This window comes from Pan troglodytes, chromosome 17 (genome assembly GCF_028858775.2).
Source record: "Pan troglodytes isolate AG18354 chromosome 17, NHGRI_mPanTro3-v2.0_pri, whole genome shotgun sequence".
In the NCBI taxonomy this organism is placed as follows: domain Eukaryota; kingdom Metazoa; phylum Chordata; class Mammalia; order Primates; family Hominidae; genus Pan; species Pan troglodytes.
Genome location: NC_072415.2, coordinates 33,457,044 through 33,472,254, shown reverse-complemented (window position 1 = coordinate 33,472,254; position 15,211 = coordinate 33,457,044). Strand labels below are relative to the sequence as shown.

General features: G+C 43.8%; 1 protein-coding gene across 10 annotated transcripts in view; it reads left to right on the top strand.

The window, feature by feature from the left end:
• Nucleotides 1–15,211, top strand: part of ANKRD29 (ankyrin repeat domain 29) — a 63,970-nt gene that overhangs the window by 37,076 nt on the left and 11,683 nt on the right. For 8 of the 10 annotated variants that reach the window (XR_675634.5, XR_010151871.1, XR_010151872.1 and 5 more), the window contains 3 exons: nucleotides 5,813–5,911; nucleotides 7,594–7,689; nucleotides 13,617–13,715. Coding sequence is in view for 3 of the 10 variants with exons in the window: in XM_001155733.8 (XP_001155733.1) it covers nucleotides 5,813–5,911; nucleotides 7,594–7,689; nucleotides 13,617–13,715 (294 nt within the window). In the remaining 7 variants the exon portion in view is untranslated. The remainder of the gene's footprint in view (nucleotides 1–5,812; nucleotides 5,912–7,593; nucleotides 7,690–13,616; nucleotides 13,716–15,211) is intronic. The other 2 variants (XR_675635.5, XM_001155671.8) reach the window with 2 other exon arrangements.

The window sequence follows — 15,211 nt, the reverse complement described above, 5'->3', positions numbered from 1 at the left end:
GCTTACTTATCTTGTATGTGGTCCCCAGGTTTATGGATCAGACTGCCAACCTCTGGGAATAGCCATGTCATTGTCACAGCTCATCTTTGTGCACCAGGCCACAGTGACTGGCTGGCCTGCCTATCCTCAGTCCCATCACCCTTGACTGGGGAGGATAGAGTCAGACCATGGGCAATGCAGCATCTGGTAAAATCTCTTACAGACCCATTTGCTGGGCCAGGCACACGGTGCAAGGGACAATCATAAGAAATAGGCTCCAGGGCAGGGTAGGGTGGGTAAGAAAATTATCTCAATATTGAACTCCCTCTGCCACGGGCAAGGTTCCTCACAGCTCTTGGACTCCCAACTTCAAATAGAATTGGTCCCCAAGACTTTCTGACTGGCCTAACCCTGTAGGTAGAAGTAACCCAAGTGTGACGGCTGGAAATCGTAGAAGCAAAGAGCTAGTGCCGCTTCAGATACTCATTCCCACAGAAGAGGATGGTTTTAGTTCTCTTTTCCAAATACTCTCAGGAGCCTACATAAGACCATACAAGGTTAGTCTCTAATACAGGTTGTGTCATATACTCCATCTCATGCTGTGATCTGGCTGTAAAAGTGATCTCGAATGAAATGAGGGAATAACAGAGTTGGAGGAAACTATAAAACTCACTCTATTTAGCCATCCATCGGTACTCGAATCCTTTCTATGATAATCAGCTACTGTTGAACACCTCTAGGCATGGGGAACTCATTCCTCTCTGATCAGTTTCTTTGGTCTTAGCCAACACTCATTAAACTTTTATACATTGACCCCAAGTCTCCATGCAGCTTTCACCCATCTGTCTTCTTTCTATCACTTGGTCTGAAAAATTGGTCTAAATCCTTTTCTACTTGATATACACACACATAGTAAAAGACAGCTATCATAACCCTATGAATCTCATTCTTCTTCAAGCTAAATGTTCTATTACCTCTTTTTTTTTTTTTTTTTTTTTTGAGATGGAGTCTCACTCTGTCGCCCAGGCTGGAGTGCAGAGGCATGATCTTGGCTCACTGCAACATCTGCCTCCCGGGCTCAAGTGATTCTCCTGCCTCAGAATCCTGAGTTGCTGGGACTACAGGCGTGCACCACCACACCCGGCTAACTTTTGTATTTTCAGTTGAGACAGAGTTTCGCCATATTGGCCAGGCTAGTCTCAAACTCCAGGCCTCAAGTGATTTGCCCCACCTCGGCCTCCCAAAGTGCTGGGATTACAGGTGTGAACCACCATGCCTGGCCATTACCTTTTTTAAAAAAGTGCTGTAGAGGTTATAACTTCACAATGATTTCTTTGATTTAATATCAAAGTATTAAAAATATCAAAGTATATGGAAGTATTCAAAAACCTATTTGAATATTTTTAAATGTTTTTTCACATTTTGATACATTCCAAAACTCTACAAAAAGGAGCTAAATTGACTTACTTTTCATCATTTTCAAAATTATTTTTATATGTTTAATTTAAAAATATATATAAAATCGCCAGACGCGGTGGCTCACACCTGTAATCCCAGCACTTTGGGAGGCCGAGGCGGGCAGATTACAAGATCAGGAGATCGAGACCATCCTGCCTAACACAGTGAAACCTCATCTCTACTAAAAATACAAAAAAATTAGCCGGGCGTGGTGGTGGGCACCTGTAGTCCCAGCTACTCGGGAGGCTGAGGCAGGAGAATGGCGTGAACCCGGGAGGCGGAGCTTGCAGTGAGCCAAGATTGTGCCACTGCACTCCAGCCTGGGCGACAGAGCAAGACTCCGTCTCAAAAAAAAAAAAAACATATGAAATCATTGTTCTTTTTTTATAGAGATGGGGGCCTCACTGTGTTGCTGAGGCTGATCTTGAACTCCTGGGCTCAAGCCATCCTCCCGCCTTGGCCCCCCAAAGTGCTGGGATTACAGGTGTGAGCCACTGTACCCCATCATTTTCATGATGAAAATGAAGGCTCTAACCATTATACCAGAAGGAAAAAATAAGAGAAAACAGAAATTAAGGTGTACAAAAGAGGAAAACCTCTCCTAATTCATAAACTAAATAATCAACTGATAGGTAATCTGATTTGACAATAATGCTCTAACTCACATGCAACTCCCTGGGCTCCAAAATCAGATTTGGAGATGTAATGACTAGTAATGAAATACACAGGCGGCCCCCAAATCTCATTTTCCCACTCATTCCTACCTGCTCACAGTCAGTTATCTCACAGGGTCGATGGAAGAATCAAATTAAAAAGCATATGGAAGTATTTTGTGAACAAAAGTACAAATTAAGGCGCGTATTGTTTCTCATGATAAATACTACTCAGATGCAATTAACATTTCCTAAGCATCTGTGAGCCAGTGCTCATGCTCACCACCTTTGTATATGTTTTCTCACTTATCTCTGCGAAGCTAATAATTTTTCCTAAGAGGACACTCACTCAGGCTGAGATGATTTGCCTAAGGTCTTACAGCCAGGAAGAACTGATTGCTTTTTGCACCTCCCATGACTATTCCAATTAAGAAGATATATTTGATGAGTGTTATCATTGATGTTCTAAATTGATAATAATAATTTTTTGGCCAGGCACGGTGGCTCATGCTTGTAATCCCAGCACTGTGGGAGACCAAGGCGGGTGGATCACTTGAGGTCAGGAGTTTGAGACCAGCCTGGCCAACATGGTGAAACCCCGTCTCTACTTAAAATACAAAAATTAGCCAGGTGTGGTGGTGCATGCCTGTAGTCTCAGCCTCTCGGGAGGCTGAGGCAGGAGGATCTCTGGAATCTGGGTGGTGGAGGTTGCAGTGATCTGAGATGGCACCACTGCACTCCAGCCTGGGCAACAGAGCAAGACTCCATGATAGGTAGGTAGGTAGATAGATAGATAATTTTTCACAATATAGCACCTTTTAGCACTTTCCCACATATTAGTTTCAATTGTTAATACAAGTTTACTAATAATGACCAAGCCATTGAAAAGCACATTGAATAGACAGCTGGCTGCCTCTCCCTGCCCGCCCTCTGGTGGAGAGAGTGACAAAGAACAAAACAGACCCAGAGCAGGCACGGAGGGAGAAGCGCATTAGTATTGGCACCAGCTTGGACCCACACTTCCCTCCTGCCTCCCAGGGTCCCACCCGCACCCCTCTGGCTACAGCAGTTGGATTTCCCACCCTGCATGAAGGAGCCATGCCTGTCCAAGCCACTGTGACTGTAGCTGCTTTTCCTTCTCCTTCAAACGACCCTTCCCCTTTCTCACACCTAGCAAAATCCTGGTCCTTCTTCAAGACCTGGATCAGATAGCACTCTATCCAGGACACTGAGCCCTCATTCCCCATGCAGCAGCCCTCCCACCTGTTTGATTTTGTGCATTTTTGTCCATACTTTATGATGGCACTGCAGTCGTATGGAAACCTCCATGTCTCTTCTCTAGGACTTATTTTTAGCACTCTGCTTGAGACTTAGAAGGCTGGGCTCACACCTGTAATCTCAGCACTTTGGGAGGCTGAGGTGGGAGGATTGCTGGAGGCCAAGAGTTCAAGAACAACTTAGGCAACAAAGCAAGGCCCCATCTCTACAAAAAGAAAAAAAGAAAAAAAAATTAGCTGGGCATGGTGGTGCACACCTGTAGTCTCAGCTACTAGGAAGGCTGAGATAGGAGGGTCATTTGAGCCCAGGATGTTGAGGCTACAGTGAGCCTTGATCATGCCACTGTACTCCAGTCTAGGTAACAGAGTCCTGTCTCAAATAATAATTATCATTATTGGTTGCTTGAATTATTGATTAATTAAATCCTGAATTGGGAAAATCAAATAAAGAATATGGAAGTGCTTTTAAACTAAAGTACAAATTAAAGTACAAATTGCTCATGATAATATTTAGATTCAAGAATATTTCCACCAAGAGGACCCTGGAAAAATTATGAAGTAAGTTAAAGTGTCTTCCACTTCCCTCCAACCTTTGTTTCAGCACCTCTTCCACTGTCTCTCCCAAGACAGGTCCCAACATCCTGTGACTGCTCTTCAGCACCCCCAGATCCTCCTGGGTTCCCAAGTCACCAGCTTCCCCGACCCAGCTCAGATGTCTTCATCCTCTCTCCCTTTCCTGGGACAGCAGTGGGCAACAATCTTGTGCCTGCTTCTGCTAGTAGGCTAAGGTTGAAATTACACATTGCAGCAGAAAATGTAACTTTATATTCTATAACTGAATCATTTTGCTCTTCAGCCCCCCTTCCCCCGATGGGTAATTCAGTCTTATCTGGTTAAAACAGTCTCTTGGGGCATATTACCATAATTACCTCAGAGGTTACCTTTAGCCCATTCTGGATCCTGCTCCCTCCTGCCTTTCTCTCCGAAGGGACCTAAGAGTCAGACTATCATCCTGGCATTGAGATGGGGGTGGAGAGACTCATGCATGGCCCTTGTGCTGGTCCACAAGCGTCCTGCACTCTTACACCCCAGGGTTGCAGCTGGTCTCGCCATTCTCTGCTGGCCTGGCCATTGTATCTACTCAGGAAGTCAGGGCACTGTGGCCTTGCCTTCCCAACCCCAGGCTCACTGCAGCCGACTGTTTCTCTGTCGCTTCTGATTTCCCATAGGCAGACGGGACTCCTGGATGCCTAGGTGCTAGGTGGATGTGGGCCATGGGGACTGGGGGACCACTGACTCTGAAACTCCCACGGCCATTTCTCTCCTATCTCCCGGGCACCAGCAGAGAGCAGAACTCTAAAGGGCTTGTAACTTTCCTGGTTTCTCACAAGAAGAGAAAATCCTTTCCCATCTGGAATTCCCCATAACTGACCTGATGTTTCTTCCACAACCTAGGTTACCTCTCCCCCACAACACACCCGAGATTCAACGCAGAGGGGGAAGAAAACGTGGACACTCTCACGTGACCTCCGCCTTCCCCCTCCCTCTCTAGCTCCTTCACACATTGGAAGGCTTTCCCAGTTTCCATCCCATCTGCTGGGAACCACCCTACTGTCAAATCCTTCCCCATCCCTTGCATGTTTTACTATTTTCTCCTCTGAAGCAATATATCTCCACCTCATGGCCCAGTGTGCACAGAGATAGCAATATTGGGGAAATACTCCCAAATATACGCAGAGGAAATATTCCCCAAAATGCTGTCCTGCCGTAACTAGTTTATGTGCATCACTTCCTAGAAGACACAACAACAGATTCCACCTAAAATTAAGCCCCCTAAGAAATGAGGTGGCTTTGGAGGGTTCTGGACACCAGACTAGAAGAGTAGGAGAAATGACTTGAGTTCTCTGACCCGCAGACCCCACCTCAAAGGAAACTGCCTGCGTTCTATGGGAATGAAGGGTGTATTTTGTGAACATTAAGGTGTGACCCACTGGGAAAGCAAAGAAATGGACAGTCTTGGGGGAATAGGCCGGCTTCTCTCTGGGTTTGTGTAATTTGGTTCTGCTGTGGTGTATGTATACAGGTCAGCTGCTCCCCCAAGCCTTCAAAGCAAGGTTCCCACGCATCTTTCCACGAAGTCTGTACCACCCTTTTTGGTAAAAGATCCAGCCACAAAATGGATGATTTTATAAGCCAAAATTTGAATACTGGCAATTATTCAAGTAGCCCAGGCTCAGCCACGTGCCGTCTGCGTCCGTGGGCTACACACACCCCCTCTTTTCTCACTGCCTCCTGGGCGGTGTGGATCAGCTGCAGAGTGTGATCTGCGGTCAGGGAGTGCCTTCCCGGAGTTTTCGCTTTCAGACCCCTGGTGTTAAAGACGTTCTGTGAGCGGGTGGGGCCGGGCGCCCCAGTCACGGCGGCCGCCGCCTCCTCTTCCCGCAGGACGGGACAGCGCCCCTGTGGATCGCGTCCCAGATGGGCCACAGCGAGGTGGTGCGGGTGATGCTGCTGCGCGGAGCCGACCGCGACGCTGCGCGGAACGTGAGTGCCCGAGTCGCGCGGCCGAAGAGCGAAGCCTCCCGGCGCGCCTGTGTGGAGAAAACGGGTCTTGACTGAGTCTGCAGCCCACATGGGTTTCCTCCCAACCTCCTTCCTTGAGCAGGAAAACAAAGTCAAGGTCTGATTCGGTGCTGCTCGGTCTCTCTCCTCCTCCACCCGAGATGACCTTGGGACGCACTAGAGAGGGTGGAATCTTAGCCTTAGGCCTGAGGGCGGTAGAGACGGGGCCTCCCGGCTGTCCTGGGGGCCTCCCGCCTGTCCTGGGGCTTGTCCTAGGGGGATCCCCTGGCTGGTGCTGCGCCTCCTGCAGGCCCTGCCTCTTGCCCCTCCTCCCTGGAGCTGCAGACCCCTTGCACCCCGTCCCCTGTTGGCCCGCCGTCTCCACTGGCCTCTGCTGGTGCCACCTAATACTGCCTTTGTGTGCTGCACAGCAGGCCCTTTTCCCCATAAGGAAGGCTTGAAGAGAACCTGACCACCTATGCTGTTTGCTTTTTGTGTTTTACTGTGGCCTTTGTATAACCCTTGCTTACGTAACCCACCTTCCCCTCTCCAAGTCTAAGCTCCAAAAAAGGGAAATCACCAGACGCGTTCGCCACCATTTCACTGCCCTCTCTCTCACTCTTCTTCTTCCCACAATCTCTGAAGCCAGAAAAGACCCCCCCCCCCCCGCCCCCCAATTCATTCTTCCTTCTTTCTGATTACAGATAAACCCTAATGGCAGGCCGAAGTGGTTTCTTGGCTACTGGAGAATTATGGACTAAATCCTCCAAACACAGCGACTGATATGTGAAAATGGGAGAAAAAGGAATTTGGAAACTGTGTTCTTGAGCCAAAAAATAATGACAGAAGCTAAATATTAATTTTTGAATTTGGCTTTTCATTCTTTTTAGCAGATTTTATTTTATTTTTTTCTGAGACAGAGTCTCACTCTGTCACCCAGGCTGGAGTGCAGTGGCACGGTCTCAGCTCACTGTAACTTCCGCCTCTGGGTTCAAGTGATCCTCGTGCCTCAGCCTCCCGAGTAGCTGGGACTACAGGCACGGGCTACCACACCCGGCTATTGTATTTTTGGTAGAGACGGGGTTTCAAGTGACCCTCCTGCCTTGGCCTTCCAAAGTGCTAGAATTACAGGCGTGAGCCACTGCACCTGGCCTTTTAGCAGATTTTAATCTACACCTCTGCCCCTAAGCCCCACTACCCACACACGGGCGGATGCCTAGAGCAGACTAGGGCAAGGCTGTATAAATTTTTTTAGAAACAGTAAATACAGCTCAACAATGATCTAAATTATTAAAGACAGTTAACCATTTCTGCTAAGTTATGAACAGCAGAGAATGCCTCTTTGGTCCAACCATGGCCTAAAAATATGCTCTTGAAATTCCCCTTGTCCCCTGCCCAGTGTTCTCAGGAACTGTAGAAGTATGAATTCCCAAATGGCAGAGTTCTAACATAATCTAAGTCACTGTTTATCTGATACTCTTTCATGCAGAATTTACTGCTTAATATTCTCTAAAATGCTCCTAGATTAAGAGACATTGCTGATCTGTGCTTAATTTACACGTCATTAGTTTCTGACAACGGTACTTTCCAGTTCCCAACTGACAGCTTTCAAGCAACACAGATATATGTTAATAATCAACTTTTATTTTCCTCTTTCTGTTAAGGATGGCACAACAGCATTATTGAAAGCAGCCAACAAAGGGTATAATGATGTCATAAAAGAGTTGCTTAAATTCTCACCCACTCTTGGTATTTTGAAGGTAAGACCTAAAGATAAATTTTACTAATCTGTAAGAGAGAGGTTAGAAAGTAAGTCCTCACTTGGGGACTGTGTCGAATTAGCCTGGTTAGTTGGATTCTTGAAAGAACACATCTGCAGCTTCTTGATGCTGGAGATCCCAGGGGCTCTGGTAGAAGTGGGGAGGTGGTAGAAAGAGTGAACCACAGTCTGTCATTACCTAGTTTTGCAGAAAAAAAAAAATCGACAGTAGTAATGAAATAGCTAATTGGAAAGTATGCCATTTTGACACCATTTGGAGGATTTGTGAAATCAAGGAAGAAGAACAGACACTTATGTCTGTTCTCTTCATTTTCTTGAGCAAAGAACCACTCTGTTTTGTTCCCTTAAGTGAAATAAAATAAGCCTCAAACACCTGGAAGCCTCAGAAAATATGTCAGTATGGATACCTGGGTCACCTAAAAAACAGAGCCAAAACTCTTTTTTTAAGTTTTGATCTTTTTGTTTTGTTTTGTTTTGCTTTTTTGAGATGGAGTCTCCCTTTGTAGCCCAGACTGGAGTGCAGTGGCACGATCTCGGCTCACTGCAACCTCTGCCTCCCAGGTTCAAGTGATTCTCCTGTCTCAGCCTCCCAAGTAGGTGGGATTACAGGCACGCTGCCACCACACCCAGCTTTTTGTATTTTTAGTAGAGACGGGGTTTCACCATATTGGCCAGGCTGGTCTTGAACTCCTGACCTCAAGTGATCCACTTGCCTCAGCCTCCCAAAGTGCTGGGATTACTGGCATGAGCCACCCTATCTGGCCTAAATTTTGATCATTTTTGATTAAAATATTTCTAACCTATATTATATATCAGGAGTCAGCAAACTTTTTCTGTAAAGTCTTAATAAATATTAGTATTTCTGTTTACTAATATAATATAATTATATTATTGATTATATTAATTTTATTATATTATTATTTATTATATTAATACTAATGCTTACTAACATTTTAGTAAATATTACTAAATAGTAAATAGTAATAAATATTACTAATTACTAATATATTTACAACAGTAAAGATATATTTATTAATATATAAATATTACTATAGGAAATATATACTACAGAATGTATTTACTATACACTATATATATAGTATATATATAGTATATATAATATATATACTATATATAGTATATAGAATATATATACTATATATAGTATATATAATATATATACTATATATAGTATATATAATATATATACTATATATATATTATATATACTATATATAATATATATATAGTATAAATTTACATTTTTTCGGAGACAGGGTTTCACTCTGTTGCCCAAGCTTGAGTACAGTGATGCAATCATAGCTCACAGTAATCTTGAATTCTTGCGCTCAAGTAATCCTCCTGCCTCGGCTGGGACTACAGCCACACACCACTGCACCCATCTAATTTTTAAATTTGTTGTAGAGATAGGGTCTCACTATATTATCCAAGCTGGTCTCAAACTCCCAGCCTTAAGCAATCCTCCTGCCTTGACCAGGAGGCATATTAGTATATGGCATATATTTACTATATATAGTATATACTATACAATATATACTATATACTGTAAATACATACTATATAATATATAGTACGTATAGTATGGATGTATTATATACATACAGTATGTGTAGAGTATACATACATACAGTATGTGTAGAGTATACATACATACAGTATGTGTAGAGTATACATACATACAGTATGTGTAGAGTATACATACATACAGTATGTGTAGAGTATACATACATACAGTATATGTACAGTATACATACATACATACAGTATGTGTAGAGTATGCATACATACAGTATGTGTAGAGTATGCATACATACAGTATGTGTAGAGTATGCATACATACAGTATGTGTAGAGTATGCATACATACAGTATGTGTAGAGTATGCATACATACACACAGTATGTGTAGAGTATGCATACATACACACAGTATGTGTAGAGTATGCATACATACACACAGTATGTGTAGAGTATGCATACATACACACAGTATGTGTAGAGTATGCATACATACACACAGTATGTGTAGAGTATGCATACATACATACAGTATGTGTAGAGTATGCATACATACATACAGTATGTGTAGAGTATGCATACATACATGCAGTATGTGTAGAGTATGCATACATACATGCAGTATGTGTAGAGTATGCATACATACATGCAGTATGTGTAGAGTATGCATACATACATGCAGTATGTGTAGAGTATGCATACATACATGCAGTATGTGTAGAGTATGCATACATACATGCAGTATGTGTAGAGTATGCATACATACATGCAGTATGTGTAGAGTATGCATACATACATGCAGTATGTGTAGAGTATGCATACATACATGCAGTATGTGTAGAGTATGCATACATGCAGTATGTGTAGAGTATGCATACATACATACAGTATGTGTAGAGTATGCATACATACATACAGTATGTGTAGAGTATGCATACATACATACAGTATGTGTAGAGTATGCATACATACATACAGTATGTGTAGAGTATGCATACATACATATAGTATGTGTAGAGTATGCATACATACATAGTATATATACATACATATAGTATGTATATATTATATACTATATAATATATACATACTATATAGTATATACTATATAATATAAATATATACTATATATACTATAGAGTAAATATTTATGTCTAGTAATATTTACTGAAATGTTAGTGAATATTACTGTTACCAGATAGCAAATATTTTAGGCTTTGTGGGCCATACAAGTCTCTCCCAACTGCCCCAACTCTGCTGTGGTAATCCAAAAGTAACCATAGAAAATACAACAAAAAGGCCCAGTGCGGTGGCTCACACCTGTAATCCCAGCACTTTGGGAGGCTGAGGCAGGTGGATTGCTTGAATCCAAGAGTTCCAAACCAGCCTGGGCAACATAGCTAGACTCCATCTCCACAAAAAATGTTTTTAAAATTAACTGGTCATGATGGCATGCACCTGTAGTCCCAGCTACTTGGGAGGCTGAGGTGGGAGGATGGCTTGAGCCTGGGAAATGAAGCTGTGATCGAGCCACTGCACTGCAGCCTAGGTGACAGAGAAGATCCTGTCTCAAAAAAAAAATCTTAATTCCTATAAGACTTTATTTATGAACATTGTTATTTGTGGAATTTCATATTTTCACATATTACAAAATATTTTTCTTCTTTTAATGTTTTTAAAATCATTTAAAAATGTAAAAACAGTCTGAGTGCAGTGATTTATCCCTATAATCCAGCACTTTGGGAGGCTGAGGCAGGAGGACTGCTTGAGGCCAGGAGTTAGAGACCAGCCTGGAGAATATAGTAAGACCCTATCTCTACAAAAGTTTAAAAATTAGATGGATGCCATGGTGTGTGGCTGTAGTCCCAGCTGAGGCAGGAGGATTGCTTGAGCCCAGGAGTTCAAGGTTACTGTGAGCTGTGATTGTATCTTTGCACTTCTGCCAGGGCAACGGAGTGAAACCCTGCCTCTGCAAAAAGTTTTAAAAGTAGAAGCCGTTCTTAGCTTGCAGGATTTGATTTGCAGGCTGTGGTTTGCTGACCCCTGAGATATAATGCTCCTGTTTTATTAAATACAGGACACCAAATCTGTTCTAAATGGACACAGCGGCTTAGCTTTAGGACTGTCCTCTCAGAGTCTATCAATGTATATAAAACCTACTTGCCCTTGAATGACCCCAGACACTTTTTGGATATTTTGTGTCTGCACTTTATATTTTTAGATTCCATTCTTGCTGACAGTTAATACAGAACTGCTGTTGTCAATGTGTTGGCCTCTCTCCCCTGCCCTAATGAGCTCATGAGCTACTTTCATCTGCCATGAGCTTTTTTTTTTTTTTTTTTTTGGAGACAGGGTCTCGCTATGTTGCCCAGGCTGGTCTTGACCTTTGAACTCCTGGGCTCAAGTGATTCTCTCATCCTCCTGCCTCAGCCTCCTAAAGTGCTGGGATTACAGGTGTGAGCCACTGTGTCTGGCCTGCCATGAGCTTTAGAAGCCAGAAAGCTGCACTTGTTAAAATTGTTTGTAAAGCCCGGGCACACTGGCTCACGCTTGTAATCCCAGCACTTTGGGAGGCAAAGGCGGGTGGATCACCTGAGGTCAGGAGTTCAAGACCAGCCTGGCCAACATGATGAAACCCTGTCTCTACAAAAATACAAAAATTAGCTGGGCGTGGGGGCTCATGCCTGTAATCCCAGCACTTTGGAAGGCCAAGGCGGGAGGATCACGAGGTCAGGAAATCAAGACCATCCTGGCTAACACGGTGAAACCCCGTCTCTACTAAAAATACAAAAAATTAGCCGGGCGTGTGGCGGGCGCCTGTAGTGCCAGCTACTTGGAAGACTGAGGCAGGAGAATGGCGTGAACCCGGGAGGCAGAGCTTGTAGTGAGCCGAGATCACACCACTGCACTCAAGCCTGGGTGACAAAGCAAGACTCCGTCTCAAAAAAAAAAAAAAAAAAAATTGTAAAGTAAAAATAAACCATCTATGAAAGTGAATTCTATGAATAAAAGGAACAAGCTTTAGAAAGCTTGAAGTTTGCAAAATCTAATCTTGTTTCAAATAGCTCTTTTTTGGCTTTTTAAAAACTCCTGGTCAGGCATGGTGGCTCACACCTGTAATCCCAGCCCTTTGGGAGGCTGAGGTGGGCAAAACACCTGAGCTCAGGAGCTGGCGACCAGCCCAGGCAACATGGCGAAACCCTGTCTCTACAAAAAATACAAAAATTAGCAGAGTGGCTGTTACACACCTGTAGTCCCAGCTACTCAGGAGGCTGAGGCACGAGAATCGTTTGAGCCCTGGAGGCAGAGGTTGCAGTGAACTGAGATTGCGCCATTGCACTCCAGCCTGGGAGACAGAGCGAGACACTGTCTCCAAAAAAAAAAAAAAAAAAAAATTCTGACCCGTGTTGCATGTAGGTGAAGTTGATAGATTGGCTAAGATTTAGACAAGTAAATTGTTACAAGAGTAGTGAATTATCATACATACTTAAAAGCAACCATAGAAAAATGCTACTTTGTGGGAATTTTTCTCTGGGTATGATATTTTACTCTTTTACAAAATCAGAGTGGTTTTTATTATGAGCAACTAATTAGGAAACTAAGTTTGCATTTAGGTACTATTTATGGACATATGTACCCTCTAGAACCATGTCTTATGACTGCCCACTGTTCTTAGTTTTGTTATAGTCTCCTCCCCTCCTCTCCTTGGTCCAGCTACATGCTGCATTTAGCTGGTTCCTTATTTTGATAAATATTTGCAGTAAATGTCATAAAACATTAACAACTGACCTATAAGGCCCTTCTGTGCTCAAAAATGCTCCAACTCAAAGCTCCGGGGCATTGCCTCACCCCACATACCCTTCCTCTTAAGCCCTGTAGCTCCACAATCACAGTCCTGCCCACCTGAGTGCTCAGAGTGTCTGTAGCTGGTCTGACAGGTCAGCCCGTTGGCTAAACAGCTCTTCCTCTAACCTCGCTGGAAGTGGCTCAGCAAAACTACAGACTGTACGTGTTGTCCTTACGTGTTGTCCTTGAAGAACAAAAATGTTGGGCACGGCGTTGTTGTTTCTTCTGCAGCAAGTTCCAAAGTATGTAAAACAGACTGAGTGACCATGAAGTCATGTGTCCCCTCAGCCCTATTCCTTATTTCACTTGTAAGAGAACATTAGCAATATTTGTACTGACCATTGGTTATGTATCCAAGGACACTATACTAGGGGCTGATGTGACTTTGAAAAGTACAAGGCAAGATAAGGAAGGTTAAGGGTATGAGGTTACAGTCTTATCACCCAGATGGTTTATGATGAAAGCCATGCTGAATGCCAATGGCTGTGAGCTCACTCCTGACACACACTGTCATTTTCTCTTAGAATGGGACATCAGCGCTCCATGCAGCAGTGCTCAGTGGAAACATTAAAACAGTTGCGCTGCTCCTAGAAGCAGGGGCAGACCCATCCCTGAGAAACAAGGTACCCACTAAGCAATCTTTTAACTCGTTTGGGCCCATTGAAGTGTCCTCCTAGGCCAGGAAGGATAAACATCTCCCTGGCTCCAGTCACCATCTTCATTCTTTGCATAGTAAGGGCATTCAAGGTTGCTATTAGTAGGTGATTAGTGAGCAGTACAGTTGGACCCAGGAAATTCTACTATTAATAAAAACCCTGACTCATATCAATGGTTTTTTTTTTTTCTTTTTTAACAAACCCTTGTGTCGAGGGCTGACTTTCAATAGATTGCGGCGAGGGAGCTGCTCTGCCATGTACGAAATCCTGACCCAGAAGCCGGTCATTTACAAATGGTTTAGCACCAGGTTCCCCATGGACATGCGTTGTGTGATGGGTGAGGGCGCTATCAATGGTTTTCTTTTTTTCTTTGAGAGGGAGTCTCGCTCTGTCACCCAGGCTGGAGTGCAGTGGCGTGATCTTGGCTCACTGCAACCTCCACCTCCCAGCTTCAAGCAATTCTCCTGCCTCAGCCTCCTGAGTAGCTGGGATTACAGGCACAGACCACCACGCCCGGCTAATTTTTTTGTGTTTTAGTAGAGACGGGGTTTCACCATGTTAGCCAGGCTGGTCTTGAACTCCTGACCTCAAGTGATCCACCCACCTCGGCCTCCCAAAGTGCTGGGATTACACACATGAGGCACCACGCCCGGCCAGTGGTTATCAATGAACAGTGGTGCACTCTCCTGGTGGAGGCGAGGAAGAAAGGGAGAGCAGTTACTATGGGAGTATTGTTCTGTCATCTAAGATGTACCCTAAAAATGTCAAAATTCTGGTAGTTTATCGCCATTCCCATAAGTTCGATGTTCATATCTTGAGAATTGCTTGTGCTATATTTGGTTGCTTTTGTATTGTTAACAGGAGTACATGCCACTGTTACAAAACAAACCCACTTTTTTCTAGTCCTAAATTCTTCATTTACAATTAGGCCAAACTTCGCGGTGGGTGGGTACACAATAAGAATTTTTTTAAATGATTGTCATTTTACTTCCTCCTCTTCAACATCTGCTTAAGCTGGCACATGTATAGATTGCAGCAGAGGAGAGTAGCCTAGGAAAGGTCTTGAGAGAATGCATGCGCCAGGCGCAAAGGCCCACTCCTGTAAACCCAGCACTTTGGGAGGCTGAGGCAGGCAGATTGCTTGAGCCCAGGAGTTCAAGACCAGCCTGGGCAACATGGCGAAGCCTGTCTCCACAAAAAATACAAAAATTAGCCAGGTGTGGTGGTGTGCACCTGTAGTCCCAACTACTGAGGAGGCTGAGGTGGGAGGATTACCTGAACCCAGCCAAGGAGGTCAAGGGTGCAGTGAGCCACGGTCACGCCACTGCAATCCACCCTGAACGACGGAGTAGAGAGAAAATGCACTAAACTACAAACTTTATTTACTTATTTATTATTTATTTAAATGTAAATTTTTTTCTTTTTATAGAGATGTGTTCTTGCTATGTTGCCCAGGCTGGTCT